At 40.0% G+C, this 21516-nt stretch overlaps 1 protein-coding gene across 1 annotated transcript; it reads left to right on the top strand.

Annotated features, from left to right (window-relative positions):
* The first annotated feature begins 2693 nt into the window (after positions 1–2693).
* On the top strand, positions 2694–18720 carry LOC124857934 (cytochrome P450 2D3-like). The gene is made up of 18 exons (XM_047349535.1): positions 2694–3010; positions 5936–6098; positions 8377–8529; positions 8619–8779; positions 10440–10508; positions 10694–10798; positions 10996–11134; positions 11892–11977; positions 12188–12289; positions 12388–12529; positions 12604–12812; positions 16255–16323; positions 16508–16612; positions 16810–16948; positions 17706–17791; positions 18001–18102; positions 18201–18342; positions 18417–18720. Exons 1-18 carry the CDS (start codon positions 2849–2851, stop codon positions 18626–18628), a joined length of 2346 nt encoding a protein of 781 aa, XP_047205491.1. The 5' UTR covers positions 2694–2848; the 3' UTR covers positions 18629–18720.
* The last annotated feature ends 2796 nt before the right edge of the window (positions 18721–21516 follow it).

The following is a 21516-nucleotide window of genomic DNA, read 5'->3' as shown; positions in this document are numbered from 1 at the left end:
CAGTTTCCATCTCGTAGGGACCGATGAAACGAGGCGAAAGCTTCCTAGACATGGATTTAAGAGGTATATCATGTGCTGACAACCATACCTTCTGTCCAGGCTGGTATTCAGGTGCAGGTCTACGTTTCCGATCAGCGAAACGTTTATTCTGGTCAGCAGTGTGGTTCAAGGTCTGAATGGTGGAGGTCCAGAAGGATTTGCAGCGGTGAACATGTTGGTGGACTAAATAAACCGTAATATCCCTTTCGTCGGCAGCAAACAGAGGTGGCTGATATCCAAGGGAAGCCTCAAAAGGTGAACATCCAGTAGCTGCAGAAACGTGTGAATTTAATGCGTACTCCGCCCAAGGTAGGTAGGAGCACCAATCTGAGGGGTTTGTGGATGTGGGACATCGTAAGGTGGACCCCAGCTGCTGATTAAGTCTTTCGGTTTGGCCATTAGACTGAGGGTGATAACCTGAGGTCAAGGAAACCTTAGCTCCTAAAGCTAAACAAAACTGTTTCCAAACCTGTGAGAGGAATTGTGGGCCACGGTCGGATAAAATTTAAAATGTTGCATAACTAGAACAGCTTGGCAAAATAGGCTTTAGAAGCTCTAGAAAAAAAGTGAAGAAATATACAGAAACACTGTACGTATCCTGTAGAATAAGATGGGGCTTATGGTTGCACTTGAAACGGCATCCTACAAAGAGCCAGACTGTACCAACATCATTACCTGGTACCTGCTGAAAGACGATGCTAAACCTTTAGCGGAAATTAAGTAAGAGCACATACTATTCAGAACCTGGTTCAGCTGTTAGCTGTTACTTTGCAGCAGTTTGTGAGTTCAAATCTGGGCCAGTGTCCTTTCTGACTTAGGTTTGTATGTTCTTCCAGTGCATATGTTGGTTTATTCTGGGTGCTCCAGCTTTCTCATCAGAGTCCAAAAACCTGCATTTTAGGTTAAACGGTCTCTCTAAATTACCCTTAGATCTGAGTTTGTCCTGTGTGCCCTTCGATACCCTAGCAGCATGTCCTCACCTCAGATCCAACGTCCACAATTAAGGACCAGTTACATCCCAACCCAGAAAGATTAGGAGGCTACAATAAATACAAAGATGGGTGTAACTTTTCAAATTTCACAATCTAAACAATCTGAACTAAAATCCCAACAGCTCTCATTCATTCTTTGCTTTTTTATATCTAAGAAAATACATCTAGCTTATGATGTCTGACCTAAAATCTACTTATTAAGACGAGGTTGTCGTTGTGGCCACTTTTAAAGCACTTTGATGTTGTTTCCCTTTCATATAAATGCTGACTGTGTTTTAAACATTCCAGCTGAGAAAATTGTCAATCAGGTAAAAAAAGACACCACCTGTGCTGTTTCTTGGCTATACTTGCCAGTACGGAGAGCACAGTTAGGCGTGACAGAATGCATTAAGTTGCAACTTTTGTGTGTTTCAAATGTGCTTTGGTCTGAACTCCTGATTTTAGCTCCACGGGCTCCTCTTTTACCCCTGTTCTGAGGTGCATCTGAGAGCAACTCGTTTTGGTGCCGTCTCTTTAAATGCTGTTGAAGAGCTTCACACCCTGCCCCCCCTCTACGTCAAGGAGCGTTCCACTTTACCTTATTTGGCCTTTTTTACAGTCATAACTGATAGGTTGCTGAAGAACACGTCCTTGAAGTGCTTCACGCAAACGAAAAGGAATTTCCCCACCGATGCGGGAACATTTCTATAAAGATATCTACGCAGCACCTGGAGAGACTGAATTCAACTTTTCTGCACTCCTACAGATTCCAAGTACACAACAAAATAAATTTAAGTGCTACAAAAGTGGATTTTGCGTCATATGTTCCCTTTAAGCTCAGCCATTGTGTTTTTCGTTTTGGTTTAAATGCTTAAAAAGTGTCATATATTCATTCCTGGAATGGTTCAAGAGCAATGGCTTTGAATCAGATTGGCCTGTGTCCGCAGTCCCACCGCGTTAATCTGTCCTGCATGTGGCCAGATGTCATTTTCTTCCACATTCACAGGATCACAGTTGTTTGCTGCATATTGTGGAACATTTTACCATTTACCATATTCATGAAGGCAAACAGTAAATGGATTGCACCTGCTACGCTGCTCATTTGACATAAGCAATCATTGCTGCAACTGGTTAGTAGACCAGCTTTGCATGCACTATCAAGTTTGCAGCTGTTTTTATACACGCAAACCTTTAGTAGATCAAGCCCTAAATCGCTTAAATTCACATTCCCGCAAATAACCGCTAACAGCGTTTGGCAAGGTTTACTTTACTTTAGTTTTACAGCATGGTGTAGCATGGGGTTTGCACCCAACACCCATACGTCTGAGGCTCCCCTCTCTTCTCTCAGACCTCAGCACATTAAAGGACAGGGATAGGCTCTCCTCTGCAGCCGAGCTAAAACCACAACCCACCACCACAGTCACACAAAGGAATTTCGTTCCAGTTTATCTGATTCAACATAACGTAACAATACAGTATTTAGAATGGATTAGATGGAAAGTAGTGGAAATAAAGGGTGAAAATGTATATTTTGTTGTATAACCGCTCACCCTGTGCCATGATAGGCCAGAGTGGTTCATGAACAGATCACTCAGGTTTATCTCGGTGGAACAGATAATATTTCAAATGCTTGTTATCTACAGTGTTAGCTTATCTGGCCCAGATAGCTCTTGTCCGACCCTGTTCAAACATGTTCTTTGTGAACGTTTTACTCATTAATGACTTCATTTACCTCTTATGCAGTCCTTAAGCAAACTGGGCAGGGCTAACAGCAGCAGATGTATTCTGTTACAGCATGTCAAGGACTTCATCTGTCCTCTTCAGTCAAATAAAGAAACATGTTTGTTTCAGTCTTTCTGATATGGCTTTTTGTTTGGTTTATCTTCATCCTATTCAAATCTCAGAGGCCAAAAAACTTCCCACCAGGACCCACCATCTTGCCTGTACTGGGGAACCTTTTGAACTTGAGCCTAGAGAACCCACTGAAGGACTTTGACAGGGTAAGAAAATTAATAAGCATTTTGATGTTTAAATGTCTTAAATGACGGTAACAACATTTGATTTAGTGCTGCAAGAGTTCTAGTAAAGCTGAATAATGTAATAAACACACCTGAGAAGGAAAAAAACCGGCTTTCCCAGCAGGGTACAGCTTGTATGTTCTACAAGTGATTGCATAATATTTCAGTAAAGAATCACCCATCTGCACACTTGGAATAATGCCAACCAGTGTATGAGGTTATGTACAGTGGACTTTATTAGCCGGTGTTTGTACAGTTTTTGGAATGTTGATTGGTAATGTGACCCTACCTTTGTCCTACAGAGTTAACACAGATAGTGTGTATCAATAATTTATAAGGATGATGTAGGTCTGGATGTCATGATCAGGAAATATTTTGTGATATAATCTTCAATTCTAGGATTTTTGCACCTTTTGCATAAAAGAGTAGTTGAACACCAAATCAACTGTGTTTGCATATAAACTGTATAAAGTTAGGGGTGCTATCTTTATGTTAATGTGCAAATTTTTACCTTTTCATGTTTAATTCTGCAATATTTGGCCTTCAGCCATCTTAGTGCTGACCTCTTTGGGATGAATGGTGGCTACTGCGTTTGAATTTTCCTGTTGGTTACAAACAGTACAGTTTGGTCAAGTCTACATCACAGACCCATGTTTGAGTATAAAACCATCTCACTCAAACACACGCCCCCGTGGCGAGTCAGGAAGTGGAACAGAGAGATAATATAAATCTGCATGTAAATGTAAACTTTCTGGAAGTTTGCTGCCAACATCACTTTACCACTCAGAAACTGGACCCCTTATGTCGGCTTCGGGCATTGCTAAGTCAGCGCCTTGAGCCAGTGGCTCGAACTGGCTCAGGCCAGCTGGCCACAGCCTCCCCCAACCTGCAGTAATGAGGGAGTTGAAAAGTCCTCCACCTCCAAAGATCTGTCTGTGGTGAAACTACCTGCGTCGCTGTGTTCACTCTCCATGTTTCAATATGCTAAATTAACCTAGCTGCCACTTTCGCTTGTCCTCCTGACCACACCCCTCTTTACCTCATTGACTCATCCCCACTCTTGGCCACGCCCCTCTGTGTCTCTTGGCACTGCCCACTTTGGGGGCATTTTTCAAAATTTGTGTGGGGGCGGGGGTTATGCTTTTAAAGTTACACTCTACATTTTTCAGAAATGTTTCCTATGGTGGCCAGCAGGTGCAAACATGGAGCAAATGGCTAACATATAAATTACGCAAACTAACAAAACACAAATAAAACAGACAAATGCTGCAAAAGACAAATGCTGCAGTCACAGAAAATAGCTAGGAGCAAAGACCTACAACCAATAAAACAAATGCAAAGAAAAAATGGTGCAAATAGCTAAAACAGCAAGTTAAGAAAAGCTGCAAACTCCATAAAATGAAAGTGCACCATACCACTAGGGGGAGTCAACCACCAGGTCATATCGCACCAGACCCTTAGTAAAGACATTAACAGGATGCTCAGAAGAAACTCGTTTTAAAATAATATTTACAATATTATAGAACAGCAGCATATTTACATAGGTAGTGATCGACTCCCCCTAGTGGTCAGATGCATTTCCATTTTATCAGTTTGCGGCACGTTTGCACCTCTTGGTCACTGTATTTTTCACCCTGAAAACGCCAGTAACAAACAGACAGGGTTGTCAACATATGACATTGTCCAAACTGTCGAATATAGTTTTAATGAATTGCTACTTGTTAGACCCAAGGGAGGGAGGTTATGTAATTTTAGAAAACATCCATCTATTGCCTGTACTGGTTTGACCTTCTTGGGTTGCTGGTGTGGGTGTGTTGGATTGGGGTGCTGATCATTTGGCGAGAGAAGGGGCACATCCTGGATAAGTCGGTAGTCCATCACAGGGCGACAAAGAGACACACAGGGCAAATAACCATGCACACAAACACACACACACTTGTTTTGCTATATGTAGTGAGGACCATGTGTTGACTCCCATTGGCTTCCATTGATTTTCAGTCTTTTTCAACCCTTTCTATTCACTAACCCTGACAATAACCCTAAACCTAACTATTACCAGTGCATACCTAACCCTAACCTTAACCTAAAGTAAATTCACACCTTAGTCCTAAACCTAACTGTTAGCAAAATAGGTCGTGAGGACCAGCAAAATGTCCTCACTTTGGTACAAACGGTCCTCAATTTGATGGTGAAATTGGGAAAATGGTTCTCACTGTGATGCCAAGACAGGAACACACATACACTCCTACTGAAGGGAAATTTAGAAAAACCATTCAACCCAAGGGTCACGTGACAGTGGAAGGAACCTACTTGCACCATCACAGAAAACAGGTTCATCGCTTTTATTTCTGTTAATTATGATCACTTTCTGCTTACAGCTAATGAAAACATGAAATTTCAGATTAGAATATTACTTTAGATACTTTAGATTATAAAATTTTCTATTACAGAAATGTGGGTTTAATGAAAAGTATTTAGATGCACCTGCATCTAAATAAATTAACTATCCCTAACTCTACCATCAAAAAGTTTATGTTTTAGTTTTTTAATTGAAAAAGCGACAGTTAAACAGATAATTGTAATATATATATAATGTAACATTTCTGTATAAATGTTTAAAGTAGCGTTTTAAAATATTCAGAATTTCCAAAAAACTAATTTTTGAGCTTTGCTTTCAGCTGGAAGCCAAAACATACTATTTTATAACTAACATAACTTATGAATCTAAATAACAGTTAAATCTTTTTAATTAAACCAATGACATGAATGAACTTTTCATAGATCTAAAAATTTGTAAAGATACACCTGTATGCACAACAAATCTTAAATTGCATGGCTACACCAATAATGAATATCATATGATATAATATTATTTCAGTTACTGACACCTTTATTTTTCTCTCCCAGCTGAGCAAATCTTATGGAAAAGTCTTCAGTATTTACATCGGTCCAAAACCAGCTGTGGTCATTAATGGGCTGAAGGCCATCAAAGAAGCCATTGTGATCAAGGCTGCTGATTTCTCTGGACGACCTCAAGACTTATTTGTCAACGATGTGACCAAGAGGAAAGGTAGATATTACATTTCATTGGACAAAGAATGTTGACATTTATTTACTACATTTTTCTGTTTTGGTCTCTCTTTGGTTTTACTTCACCACACCTGATTCAAAGAATTGTTCCAACATGCATGGAACCTCCTGTCTATTCCAGCCTTTATATACAGGTCCTTCTCAAAAAATTAGCATATTGTGATAAAGATCATTATTTTCCATAATGTCATGATGAAAATTTAACATTCATATATTTTAGATTCATTGCACACAAACTGAAATATTTCAGGTCTTTTATTGTCTTAATACGGATGATTGTGGCATACAGCTCATGAAAACCCAAAATTCCTATCTCACAAAATTAGCATATTTCATCCGACCAATAAAAGAAAAGTGTTTTTAATACAAAAAACGTCAACCTTCAAATAATCATGTACAGTTATGCACTCAATACTTGGTCGGGAATCCTTTTGCAGAAATGACTGCTTCAATGCGGCGTAGCATGGAGGCAATCAGCCTGTGGCACTGCTGAGGTCTTATGGAGGCCCAGGATGCTTCGATAGCAACCTTTAGCTCATCCAGAGTGTTGGGTCTTGAGTCTCTCAACGTTCTCTTCACAATATCCCACAGATTCTCTATGGGGTTCAGGTCAGGAGAGTTGGCAGGCCAATTGAGCACAGTGATACCATGGTCAGTAAACCATTTACCAGTGGTTTTGGCACTGTGAGCAGGTGCCAGGTCGTGCTGAAAAATGAAATCTTCATCTCCATAAAGCTTTTCAGCAGATGGAAGCATGAAGTGCTCCAAAATCTCCTGATAGCTAGCTGCATTGACCCTGCCCTTGATAAAACACAGTGGACCAACACCAGCAGCTGACACGGCACCCCAGACCATCACTGACTGTGGATACTTGACACTGGACCTCTGGCATTTTGGCATTTCCTTCTCCCCAGTCTTCCTCCAGACTCAGGCACCTTGATTTCCGAATGACATGCAGAATTTGCTTTCATCCAAAAAAAGTACTTTGGACCACTGAGCAACAGTCCAGTGCTGCTTCTCTGTAGCCCAGGTCAGGCGCTTCTGCCGCTGTTTCTGGTTCAAAAGTGGCTTGACCTGGGGAATGCGGCACCTGTAGCCCATTTCCTGCACACGCCTGTGCACGGTGGCTCTGGATGTTTCTACTCCAGACTCAGTCCACTGCTTCCCCAGGTCCCCCAAGGTCTGGAATCGGCTCTTCTCCACAATCTTCCTCAGGGTCCGGTCACCTCTTCTCATTGTGCAGCGTTTTCTGCCACACTTTTTCCTTCCCACAGACTTCCCACTGAGGTGCCTTGATACAGCACTCTGGGAACAGCCTATTCGTTCAGAAATGTCTTTCTGTGTCTTACCCTCTTGCTTGAGGGTGTCAATAGTGTCCTTCTGGACAGCAGTCAGGTCGGCAGTCTTACCCATGATTGGGGTTTTGAGTGATGAACCAGGCTGGGAGTTTTAAAGGCCTCAGGAATCTTTTGTAGGTGTTTAGAGTTAACTCGTTGATTCAGATGATTAGGTTCATAGCTCGTTTAGTCATATTTACATCCTGGACCTCATTCCCTCGCGACAAATATCTGACCAAAGAATTACATTTACTTTGTAGATTGGTGATTTTAAATGTTCTTTGACCTTTGCATTTTTATGTAAATTTTAAAACAAGGTTAGATCATGCTACAAAATGCAAATGCCATGTATTTGTATGTTTTCCTCAACAGGTGAGCTGCAGCTTCAAACATTAATGGAGGCTAATTGCAACTATGAGAAGGTGGCTGATAATGTGTTATTAACAAACTGTCCTGGTTAATTTCCTGAAAGAAATCAGGTCAACTTACTACGCATCAACATTACACGCTGCATGAAAAGACATAAACACAATACAATGGCAAAGATAATTCATTCTTAGGGGCGATAATGACTGACACAGTACAGCTAAAACAAACAAGTCCAAATAAGGACCAGATGTGAAGGGAGAGAAGAAAGAAGAAACAACCTACAAAAGATAATAATCTGAATGGAAAAGCAGAAAGAATGTGAAATATAAGTAAATGAACATGAGAGAGAACATGACTGAAATGCTAAATACAACATCCTAATAGCAAGAAAAGGAAGAGACAAAACACAGTTCGAACCATGGCACTGTTTACGGTGATGACATTCTGAAAACAAGGAACAAATGTAGAGAATAAAAAAACAGATGCAAGCTGGTCATAGAGAGGGTTTACAGATTCTTTGAATGTTTTTTTTTTTTGCTGCATGTTTTGTAGGAATGATTCTGGCTGATTATGGCCCAAGCTGGCGGGAGCATCGCCGCTTTGCTCTGATGACTTTGAGGAATTTTGGTCTGGGGAAGAAGTCAATGGAGAACAGAATTAATGACGAGATTCAATACACTATTAAAACACTGGAGAGCAGTATCGGTATGTCATTAGCTAGTCTATACATCAAGTCTCTGGGGTCTTTTACGATCTCTGTAAAGTCAGCTTTAAAATGTATGTCTTTTAAACAGGTAAAACTCTGTGTCCTCGGGTCATGTTTCATAACGCAGCCTCCAACATCATCTGCCAGGTTCTGTTTGGAACACGCTACGAGTATGATGATGACATGATCAAAGTGATTGTTCAGTGCTTCACTGAAAATTCCAAGATAGCCAATGGAGTGTGGGCTATGGTGAGTCTCTGGTAGAGTGGATCCGTATGCACATCCCAGTGTTTTTATTTTTTTTCCCATTTCACTTCACCAACTTAGACTATTGTGTGCAGATTCATGAAATAAAATAAGATTTAAAAATATTGAAATTACAGGGTGGAATGTAACAAAATAGGTAAAAAGCCAAAAGGGGTGTATACTTTTGCAAGGCACTGTCCATGTTGTCCATGGACACCTCGAGGTAGTGATGGGACATATGGCACCAAGGCTTCAGGTTAAGTGAGAATGGTATCCAGAATTGTACAGTTTATGGTGACTGACATCTTCTATGAGGTTTATGAAGAGGTTCAAGTACTGGCCCAATTTCTTTATATGTTTTCTTTGCATTTCGCCATGAATCTGCTCACACATGGAGGGTTAGTGTTTGTGATTTTTCAGTTTATTTTTCTGGCACAGAGTAGTTTTTGCAGGCTCCTATTGCATTAAAAAGACTTAAATTGTATCATCACAAGTCTTGTAAATTAAAAACTCATTTTCATTCAAGGTATTGTCTTTTTATTTTTGACATTTATTCGTTCCATGTGCTGTAATTCTGGCAAAGGAATTTAACTCTTTAATGAAATGTACTATATTGTATTATATTTATGTATCTTTTTCTAACCCAAGGTGAAGTGTGTGCTGAGTGCTGCAGAATTGGAGTACAACAAAAGCAATATTGAAAGTTGTAAATTAGAACTGAAATTGCAAGCAAATTTACTGGGCCTTACATTGTTTGTAAGGGGCTGTAGCAAACTGTAGAATTTAAAAAAATGATTCCATGTTCCCACATAAGTTATTAAAGCTAAAAAAAAATATTTACATTTGACAAGTAATATTGCAGAATATTGTACAATGGATAATACGAACTCTAAACAAATTTGAAATATATAACATTTTCTGTAAAGATGAAGCAATTTCTTTTACTTGGGATTTTAATGGCTCTACTGTTGCATGACAGTCCTAACTGTATCAAATGTTAAATAGACTGAATTTATACAGTACGTTTCTAGTCATACTGACCACTCAAAGCACTTTACAATAGAGCCACATTCACCCAATCATGCCAACATGCAGACGACAGCCGTCTTGGGGTTAAGTGCCTTGCCCAGGGGCACATTGACAAAGAGAGGATTTGAACCCACAACTTTCGGATTGCAAAAATTACTATTACTCATCCCACTACGTAAAAGTTGCCATTCAATTACTAATGGATAAAATTACCTAGATTACATCTGGCTGCAAACAATCTTTTACCAGCAGGTGGATTTGTTTGTAAATGAAGTTGACACCATCCCTTGCTATTTCTAGGGATGGTGTCCTGCAACTTTCAGATGTATCTCTGCTTTAACATACCTGAACTAAATAACTATATTATTAGCAGAAGTTAGCGTAACTTTATTTTATGCTGAGGAGGTAATTCAGGTGTTTTAGACCAGGGACACACCTCATAATTGTAGGACAAAAGCACTCAAGGACTTGCGACTGAGATGCCAGTTGGGGGTAACTGATTTACTTAATGATACCATACATGTGGAAATTCAGATAAAACACATGAGTTCAAAACAATTCATGCAGAGTCAAGGTACAGAATACCCATATGTTAGTTCAGATAATGTCATGTATAATTTATTTTTCTTTACAGATATACGATTCTCTTCCTATTATTCATAACCTTCCACTGCCATTCAGAAAGGCTTTTAAAAATGCTGAGGTAAAAACAAAATTTTTCTACCAAATAAATAACCTGCATGTCCAGCTTCTTTGGCCTTAGTTTTATTTCATCCATTTACATATTTTTTATAATGATATTTTTTTTTAGATTAACCTAAAAACATTTGCAATGACTGTATAACATATATACTCTTCAATCGAAATAACAAAAATGATTTTCTGTAGATTTGCGAGAACTATGTTATCCATTTGGTGAACGAGTTCAAGAAGACCAGAGTTCCTGGGGAGCCTCGACACTTTGTTGACTGTTATCTGGATGAACTGGAAAAGGTTTGTCAGCAGGAAAACAGTTGTCTAACATGTTAAACCTGCATGAGTTGTTTTGATGAAATTCTATAAGTGTCTTGCACTAAATTCAGCTCACAAGTAAGGAACTGAGCTCTTTACCTCCAGCAGTGCATGCAGCAGTAAGCTATATATGCATTTTTGCCTTGGTTTACAATAATCATAAGCTGTCATCTTTTCAGAGAGGCGATGATGGTTCTTCCTTTTCAGAAGCACAGCTCATAATATACAGCCTAGATCTTCACTTCGCTGGGACTGACACTACCTCCAACACCCTGCTTACAGGATTTCTTTATCTGATGAATTACCCACATGTTCAAGGTATGCCTGTGTTTAGGTTCCATCAATGCCTTTATGATTAATTAAGTCCAGTCAGATGTTCTTCCTTCTCTGCTGTTCAGATTGAGTTTACAAACTAAAGCCAAATTAAAAAAACACCACACCTGCTCCTTTATACACTACAACTATACTTAAATGTATGAAATGTGTACCAAAAATATCTGAATGTGCTGCAGCAGCAGCAATAGATATGAGTCAGGGAAACATTTTCTCTGTCTGTGATTTAGAGGCCTGATCCCTTAAGACTTCTACTGCTGTAATGGAAAGACCTGAAATTGTTTATTGTTCATTAATGCACAATTTGTCCTTCAAAGTCCTGCAGGGATACCAGACAAAAGTTGCTGAAGAGTAATGTTCTGTTTGGAAAGTGGGATGGTTCCCTGTTGCATAACCAACTGTATTCATATTATAAAGAGGAAGAACATTACAGAAGGGAAGGAAACGTTGAACTGAAGGGAAAAAAGGAGGACATGACACTCAAAATCCCTTTGCAAACCAAATGACAAACAAAAGTATGACAATGGATTCATATCTTCATAGATGTCCATATAACCACATACATATACATGCATGTACACACACACACACACACACACACAGAGAGAGAGAGAGAGTATGAATGGGCAGGGAAGGAGGGTATCCCCAGTGGATCCAGTAGCAGCAGAATAAGCTGGGGAAAAGGGCATGTGGGATGTGGAACAATTGATGTGGTGATGATCTGTGTATTTTCCTACCTTAGAACGATGTCAGCAAGAGATAGACCAGGTCCTGGAGGGGAAGGATCACGTCAGTTATGAGGACAGAAACAACATGCCTTATGTCCAGGTATCATAACATTAAGACATAATTTAGTTACTTGCAAATTAGTTTTTTCTCTATGTGACTTTTTTGATTCATTGTCCAAGGGGTGTTATTTCATATAGCTTCAGTTGTTTTAAATTCAAATTTATATAATTCAATAATTGCCAAAAAAATTTACTAAAACATCTACCCTTTGCAAGTCAGATAAAGTGTCAGAAATGTTTCTTCATCCAGGCTGTGATCCATGAAATTCAGAGGATTGCCAACACTGTTCCTCTCAGCGTCTTCCACTGCACAACTAAGGACACAGAGCTCATGGGATATTCCATTCCCAAAGTAGGAGAGTAGTTTTCTGAAGATTTTTTTTTTTTGCTAGAGGTAAACCGAAATGAAGAGCATCTTTTATGGCATTTAATAGTTTTGTTTCTTTTCAGGGTACAATGATCATCCAGAACCTGAATTCAGTGCTGAGGGAGGAAGGACAGTGGAAATTCCCTCATGAATTTAATCCTGAAAACTTCCTAAATGAACAGGGCGAGTTTGTCAAACAAGAGGCATTCATGCCTTTCTCTGCAGGTAAACTGACATGCGTCATTGTTGAGGTAACCAGCTTGTACTCTGGGTTGAATCAACTTATTTCTGTGTCCCAGGTCCTCGGATGTGTCTTGGAGAGGGCCTGGCTCGTATGGAACTTTTCCTTATGATGGTGACTCTGCTGAGGAAGTTTAAGTTCATCTGGCCGGAAGATGCAGGAAAACCAGACTTCACCCCAGTCTATGGAGTCACTTTGACACCCAAACCTTATCATATGAAGGTCCAACTGAGATCAAAACAGAGAGGAGCAGAAACAGATGAGAAATGATGAGAAGAACAAAACAATTCCAAATAATCAATGTTTTTTTGTACTGCTGCTAAACCGAGTTTAACTAAAAAAAAATCTTTTCACAACCAAATATCTTTTATTGTTCCATTTATGTTTTAGTTTAATAGGTTTTACAGAAACTGTCACCAATGTACATACATTTTCAAGATTTTACAATGTCAGAGCACACGTTTGTATTCATGGGGAAATAATGATTAAAAATAAAGTTCATTTTCAAGTCGGTAGTGTATTGCAAAGTATTTACACAGAGAGACATCTTGCTTAATGATGCATATGGGTCTGCATACATATGGGAGGGAATTCATGAAGTAGTGAAAATGCAAATTTAATAGCTGCATATGCTATTTCCTTCATTTCTGCATCGGATTCATAAAGCAAATTGTACTAAATACATGCAGAAACAAACCCGCCCATCAACCACTGCAGGCGGCAGCTTTTTGCATCGGGTTTTGCTTCAGGTCAGAGTTCAGCCACGAACACAGCAGATGCAGTGAAGGAATGAAAACACAGATGTGTTTTCAGCACATAGCTTTGTGAATTTGTCCTTGAAACCACACATCCCTTTTATTTCACAAGCTGGTGTGAGCACTGCTGCACAGCTGGCTGCAACTTGGTAAAAAAGCAATTAAAAACTCTCATGAGTAAATGTTTCCTAAAAAGGCAAAAACTAGTTTTTTTATATGTCTTGATTTTTACCTTATGGTAACAATATTTCTGTGTAGAATGTGTTGGTTTAACAGTACTGAGTGCTGTGCTACTAGAAAAGCCACCTTAGGTTTTCTTTCACAATAAGTCATGTGTTTTAATTAATAATAACACAATAAGTGAACACTTATATAAGTAATTGTAATTCTTGTGAAAACCTGTCATTTTCAGTATTTGTGCTACAGCCAAATGTTCTGTTTTTCTGTAGCAAAGGCATTGTTTGTAGAAGGGTTGCCAGTTAGCAGGGTAATGCAAAAAGTCAAATACAATGATCACAAATAGCTAAAATTAAGTACGATTTCAAATGGAAATTTTTTGATGTGTCTGTTCTGCCCAGATATGCCACCCTGGTCCAAAGAAAGCTGAAGCACCACTCATTACCACACATTAACTGTATGTCTCACTTCCTGACTCTCTAAATAGTCCGCCATTCATGTTTTGTCATTTTCGTAATAGATCTGACCCACATACAGAGAGCACTCCGGAGAACAGAATAAATATAAATAAGATGTTTATTGTGACAAAATAATCAGTTGACGTAATGGATGATTCTCCAACTGTATGGGAAGAAAGGAAGATAATCGATGAGAACAGGGAACTAAATGATACTTAACTAAGAGTAGGATTTTAAACACAGAAACAAGGGCAGCTTACTAAATAGGTGTGGTCAGGTCGCCAGGGGAAGAAGCAGTCAGGATCCAGCCTTGCAGCAGTTCTCTTCGGGGATTGTTCAGTGTGAGCTCGGAGCAATAATGAGTTTGGTGTGCAGATGCTTACGTTGGAGGGTGGAACAGGGTACGCTCATGGCTTGATCGAGGAGGCGAAGATAGCAGGAAGCTCCCAGCTAGATGTGAATCCAAACAAAGTCAGAAGATAAGGAAAGTAATCCTCAGAGCATAGGTAGCCTTGTACATCCAGAAAAGGTTTCCAAATACTTAGTATTTGTTGACATGAGCCCAAGGTTCAGGTCTGCTTAGCCTGCGAAGGAGCATAGAAAGAATTATCAAAAGGTTGATAAACAAAGCATAGATTTAGAGTCACGAGTCACTGGAGACCACTGGCTTGATCTGAGGGATGTGGAATGTAGGATGAACATGAAGACTAGCAGCCAACCGAAGGCGGACAGCAGAGGGACTAATCACAGTTTCCATGACCGATGAAACGAGGCGAAAGCTTCCCAGACATGGATTTAAGAGGTATATCATGTGCTGACAACCATACCTTCTGTCCAGGCTGGTATTCAGGTGCAGGTCTACGTTTCCGATCAGCGAAACGTTTATTCTGGTCAGCAGTGTGGTTCAAGGTCTGAATGGTGGAGGTCCAGAAGGATTTGCAGCGGTGAACATGTTGGTGGACTAAATAAACCGTAATATCCCTTTCGTCGGCAGCAAACAGAGGTGGCTGATATCCAAGGGAAGCCTCAAAAGGTGAACATCCAGTAGCTGCAGAAACGTGTGAATTTAATGCGTACTCCGCCCAAGGTAGGTAGGAGCACCAATCTGAGGGGTTTGTGGATGTGGGACATCGTAAGGTGGACCCCAGCTGCTGATTAAGTCTTTCGGTTTGGCCATTAGACTGAGGGTGATAACCTGAGGTCAAGGAAACCTTAGCTCCTAAAGCTAAACAAAACTGTTTCCAAACCTGTGAGAGGAATTGTGGGCCACGGTCGGATAAAATGTCGATGAAGACAAAACACATGTTTAGTGAGTAGTTTGGCTGTCTGTAGAGCTGATGGAAGTTTCCTAAGGGGAATGAGATGACAAGCCTTAGAAAAATGGTCCACAATTTTGAGGACTATTGTCTTACCTGAGGAAAGGGCTAAGTCCAGTAATGAAGTCCAATGCTATGTGAGACCAGGGTTGATTTGGGATGCTGAGGGGTTGGAGAAGACCTGCGGGTGACTGGTTACTGGACTTATTTCAGGCACAAATAGCACAAGCCTGCACAAACTCCTACACATCTTTATGCAACGAGGGCCACCAATACCTCCTTTGAACTAGGGCAATAGTTCGACTAACACCAGGATGAGCAGAAAACTTTGCTGTGTGCAACCAATTGATTAGTCGGGAGCGTACCTTCAATGGGACATAGATGTGGTTTGGTGGTCCATTGCCAGGATCAGGTTCTTGCTCCAATTGTCCAAGTGGGTGGCAAGATAGGAGCAGGTTCCTTCTCAGAATCGTCAGTGGCAAACTGTCTGGAGAGGGCATCCGGCTTAGTATTCTTAGGCTCGGGTCTGAAAGAGATACATAAGTCAAATCGAGAGAAAAACAAAGACCTAGATAAAATTACCTAGATTACATCTGGCTGCAAACAATCTTTTACCAGCAGGTGGATTTGTTTGTAAATGAAGTTGACACCATCCCTTGCTATTTCTAGGGATGGTGTCCTGCAACTTTCAGATGTATCTCTGCTTTAACATACCTGAACTAAATAACTATATCATTAGCAGAAGTTAGCGTAACTTTATTTTATGCTGAGGAGGTAATTCAGGTGTTTTAGACCAGGGACACACCTCATAATTGTAGGACAAAAGCACTCAAGGACTTGCGACTGAGATGCCAGTTGGGGGTAACTGATTTACTTAATGATACCATACATGTGGAAATTCAGATAAAACACATGAGTTCAAAACAATTCATGCAGAGTCAAGGTACAGAATACCCATATGTTAGTTCAGATAATGTAATGTATAATTTATTTTTCTTTACAGATATACGATTCTCTTCCTATTATTCATAACCTTCCACTGCCATTCAGAAAGGCTTTTAAAAATGCTGAGGTAAAAACAAAATTTTTCTACCAAATAAATAACCTGCATGTCCAGCTTCTTTGGCCTTAGTTTTATTTCATCCATTTACATATTTTTATAATGATATTTTTTTTTAGATTAACCTAAAAACATTTGCAATGACTGTATAACATATATACTCTTCAATCGAAATAACAAAAATGATTTTCTGTAGATTTGCGAGAACTATGTTATCCATTTGGTGAACGAGTTCAAGAAGACCAGAGTTCCTGGGGAGCCTCGACACTTTGTTGACTGTTATCTGGATGAACTGGAAAAGGTTTGTCAGCAGGAAAACAGTTGTCTAACATGTTAAACCTGCATGAGTTGTTTTGATGAAATTCTATAAGTGTCTTGCACTAAATTCAGCTCACAAGTAAGGAACTGAGCTCTTTACCTCCAGCAGTGCATGCAGCAGTAAGCTATATATGCATTTTTGCCTTGGTTTACAATAATCATAAGCTGTCATCTTTTCAGAGAGGCGATGATGGTTCTTCCTTTTCAGAAGCACAGCTCATAATATACAGCCTAGATCTTCACTTCGCTGGGACTGACACTACCTCCAACACCCTGCTTACAGGATTTCTTTATCTGATGAATTACCCACATGTTCAAGGTATGCCTGTGTTTAGGTTCCATCAATGCCTTTATGATTAATTAAGTCCAGTCAGATGTTCTTCCTTCTCTGCTGTTCAGATTGAGTTTACAAACTAAAGCCAAATTAAAAAAACACCACACCTGCTCCTTTATACACTACAACTATACTTAAATGTATGAAATGTGTACCAAAAATATCTGAATGTGCTGCAGCAGCAGCAATAGATATGAGTCAGGGAAACATTTTCTCTGTCTGTGATTTAGAGGCCTGATCCCTTAAGACTTCTACTGCTGTAATGGAAAGACCTGAAATTGTTTATTGTTCATTAATGCACAATTTGTCCTTCAAAGTCCTGCAGGGATACCAGACAAAAGTTGCTGAAGAGTAATGTTCTGTTTGGAAAGTGGGATGGTTCCCTGTTGCATAACCAACTGTATTCATATTATAAAGAGGAAGAACATTACAGAAGGGAAGGAAACGTTGAACTGAAGGGAAAAAAGGAGGACATGACACTCAAAATCCCTTTGCAAACCAAATGACAAACAAAAGTATGACAATGGATTCATATCTTCATAGATGTCCATATAACCACATACATATACATGCATGTACACACACACACACACACACACACAGAGAGAGAGAGAGAGTATGAATGGGCAGGGAAGGAGGGTATCCCCAGTGGATCCAGTAGCAGCAGAATAAGCTGGGGAAAAGGGCATGTGGGATGTGGAACAATTGATGTGGTGATGATCTGTGTATTTTCCTACCTTAGAACGATGTCAGCAAGAGATAGACCAGGTCCTGGAGGGGAAGGATCACGTCAGTTATGAGGACAGAAACAACATGCCTTATGTCCAGGTATCATAACATTAAGACATAATTTAGTTACTTGCAAATTAGTTTTTTCTCTATGTGACTTTTTTGATTCATTGTCCAAGGGGTGTTATTTCATATAGCTTCAGTTGTTTTAAATTCAAATTTATATAATTCAATAATTGCCAAAAAATTTACTAAAACATCTACCCTTTGCAAGTCAGATAAAGTGTCAGAAATGTTTCTTCATCCAGGCTGTGATCCATGAAATTCAGAGGATTGCCAACACTGTTCCTCTCAGCGTCTTCCACTGCACAACTAAGGACACAGAGCTCATGGGATATTCCATTCCCAAAGTAGGAGAGTAGTTTTCTGAAGATTTTTTTTTTTTGCTAGAGGTAAACCGAAATGAAGAGCATCTTTTATGGCATTTAATAGTTTTGTTTCTTTTCAGGGTACAATGATCATCCAGAACCTGAATTCAGTGCTGAGGGAGGAAGGACAGTGGAAATTCCCTCATGAATTTAATCCTGAAAACTTCCTAAATGAACAGGGCGAGTTTGTCAAACAAGAGGCATTCATGCCTTTCTCTGCAGGTAAACTGACATGCGCCATTGTTGAGGTAACCAGCTTGTACTCTGGGTTGAATCAACTTATTTCTGTGTCCCAGGTCCTCGGATGTGTCTTGGAGAGGGCCTGGCTCGTATGGAACTTTTCCTTATGATGGTGACTCTGCTGAGGAAGTTTAAGTTCATCTGGCCGGAAGATGCAGGAAAACCAGACTTCACCCCAGTCTATGGAGTCACTTTGACACCCAAACCTTATCATATGAAGGTCCAACTGAGATCAAAACAGAGAGGAGCAGAAACAGATGAGAAATGATGAGAAGAACAAAACAATTCCAAATAATCAATGTTTTTTTGTACTGCTGCTAAACCGAGTTTAACTAAAAAAAAATCTTTTCACAACCAAATATCTTTATTGTTCCATTTATGTTTTAGTTTAATAGGTTTTACAGAAACTGTCACCAATGTACATACATTTTCAAGATTTTACAATGTCAGAGCACACGTTTGTATTCATGGGGAAATAATGATTAAAAATAAAGTTCATTTTCAAGTCGGTAGTGTATTGCAAAGTATTTACACAGAGAGACATCTTGCTTAATGATGCATATGGGTCTGCATACATATGGGAGGGAATTCATGAAGTAGTGAAAATGCAAATTTAATAGCTGCATATGCTATTTCCTTCATTTCTGCATCGGATTCATAAAGCAAATTGTACTAAATACATGCAGAAACAAACCCGCCCATCAACCACTGCAGGCGGCAGCTTTTTGCATCGGGTTTTGCTTCAGGTCAGAGTTCAGCCACAAACACAGCAGATGCAGTGAAGGAATGAAAACACAGATGTGTTTTCAGCACATAGCTTTGTGAATTTGTCCTTGAAACCACACATCCCTTTTATTTCACAAGCTGGTGTGAGCACTGCTGCACAGCTGGCTGCAACTTGGTAAAAAAGCAATTAAAAACTCTCATGAGTAAATGTTTCCTAAAAAGGCAAAAACTAGTTTTTTTATATGTCTTGATTTTTACCTTATGGTAACAATATTTCTGTGTAGAATGTGTTGGTTTAACAGTACTGAGTGCTGTGCTACTAGAAAAGCCACCTTAGGTTTTCTTTCACAATAAGTCATGTGTTTTAATTAATAATAACACAATAAGTGAACACTTATATAAGTAATTGTAATTCTTGTGAAAACCTGTCATTTTCAGTATTTGTGCTACAGCCAAATGTTCTGTTTTTCTGTAGCAAAGGCATTGTTTGTAGAAGGGTTGCCAGTTAGCAGGGTAATGCAAAAAGTCAAATACAATGATCACAAATAGCTAAAATTAAGTACGATTTCAAATGGAAATTTTTTGATGTGTCTGTTCTGCCCAGATATGCCACCCTGGTCCAAAGAAAGCTGAAGCACCACTCATTACCACACATTAACTGTATGTCTCACTTCCTGACTCTCTAAATAGTCCGCCATTCATGTTTTGTCATTTTCGTAATAGATCTGACCCACATACAGAGAGCACTCCGGAGAACAGAATAAATATAAATAAGATGTTTATTGTGACAAAAATAATCAGTTGACGTAATGGATGATTCTCCAACTGTATGGGAAGAAAGGAAGATAATCGATGAGAACAGGGAACTAAATGATACTTAACTAAGAGTAGGATTTTAAACACAGAAACAAGGGCAGCTTACTAAATAGGTGTGGTCAGGTCGCCAGGGGAAGAAGCAGTCAGGATCCAGCCTTGCAGCAGTTCTCTTCGGGGATTGTTCAGTGTGAGCTCGGAGCAATAATGAGTTTGGTGTGCAGATGCTTACGTTGGAGGGTGGAACAGGGTACGCTCATGGCTTGATCGAGGAGGCGAAGATAGCAGGAAGCTCCCAGCTAGATGTGAATCCAAACAAAGTCAGAAGATAAGGAAAGTAATCCTCAGAGCATAGGTAGCCTTGTACATCCAGAAAAGGTTTCCAAATACTTAGTATTTGTTGACATGAGCCCAAGGTTCAGGTCTGCTTAGCCTGCGAAGGAGCATAGAAAGAATTATCAAAAGGTTGATAAACAAAGCATAGATTTAGAGTCACGAGTCACTGGAGACCACTGGCTTGATCTGAGGGATGTGGAATGTAGGATGAACATGAAGACTAGCAGCCAACCGAAGGCGGACAGCAGAGGGACTAATCACAGTTTCCATGACCGATGAAACGAGGCGAAAGCTTCCCAGACATGGATTTAAGAGGTATATCATGTGCTGACAACCATACCTTCTGTCCAGGCTGGTATTCAGGTGCAGGTCTACGTTTCCGATCAGCGAAACGTTTATTCTGGTCAGCAGTGTGGTTCAAGGTCTGAATGGTGGAGGTCCAGAAGGATTTGCAGCGGTGAACATGTTGGTGGACTAAATAAACCGTAATATCCCTTTCGTCGGCAGCAAACAGAGGTGGCTGATATCCAAGGGAAGCCTCAAAAGGTGAACATCCAGTAGCTGCAGAAACGTGTGAATTTAATGCGTACTCCGCCCAAGGTAGGTAGGAGCACCAATCTGAGGGGTTTGTGGATGTGGGACATCGTAAGGTGGACCCCAGCTGCTGATTAAGTCTTTCGGTTTGGCCATTAGACTGAGGGTGATAACCTGAGGTCAAGGAAACCTTAGCTCCTAAAGCTAAACAAAACTGTTTCCAAACCTGTGAGAGGAATTGTGGGCCACGGTCGGATAAAATGTCGATGAAGACAAAACACATGTTTAGTGAGTAGTTTGGCTGTCTGTAGAGCTGATGGAAGTTTCCTAAGGGGAATGAGATGACAAGCCTTAGAAAAATGGTCCACAATTTTGAGGACTATTGTCTTACCTGAGGAAAGGGCTAAGTCCAGTAATGAAGTCCAATGCTATGTGAGACCAGGGTTGATTTGGGATGCTGAGGGGTTGGAGAAGACCTGCGGGTGACTGGTTACTGGACTTATTTCAGGCACAAATAGCACAAGCCTGCACAAACTCCTACACATCTTTATGCAACGAGGGCCACCAATACCTCCTTTGAACTAGGGCAATAGTTCGACTAACACCAGGATGAGCAGAAAACTTTGCTGTGTGCAACCAATTGATTAGTCGGGAGCGTACCTTCAATGGGACATAGATGTGGTTTGGTGGTCCATTGCCAGGATCAGGTTCTTGCTCCAATTGTCCAAGTGGGTGGCAAGATAGGAG

The sequence above is a fragment of the Girardinichthys multiradiatus genome, chromosome 2, assembly GCF_021462225.1.
Source record: "Girardinichthys multiradiatus isolate DD_20200921_A chromosome 2, DD_fGirMul_XY1, whole genome shotgun sequence".
NCBI lineage: Eukaryota > Metazoa > Chordata > Actinopteri > Cyprinodontiformes > Goodeidae > Girardinichthys > Girardinichthys multiradiatus.
Note: the sequence above shows the minus strand (reverse complement) of the source record. Positions and strands in the feature narration are given on the sequence as shown.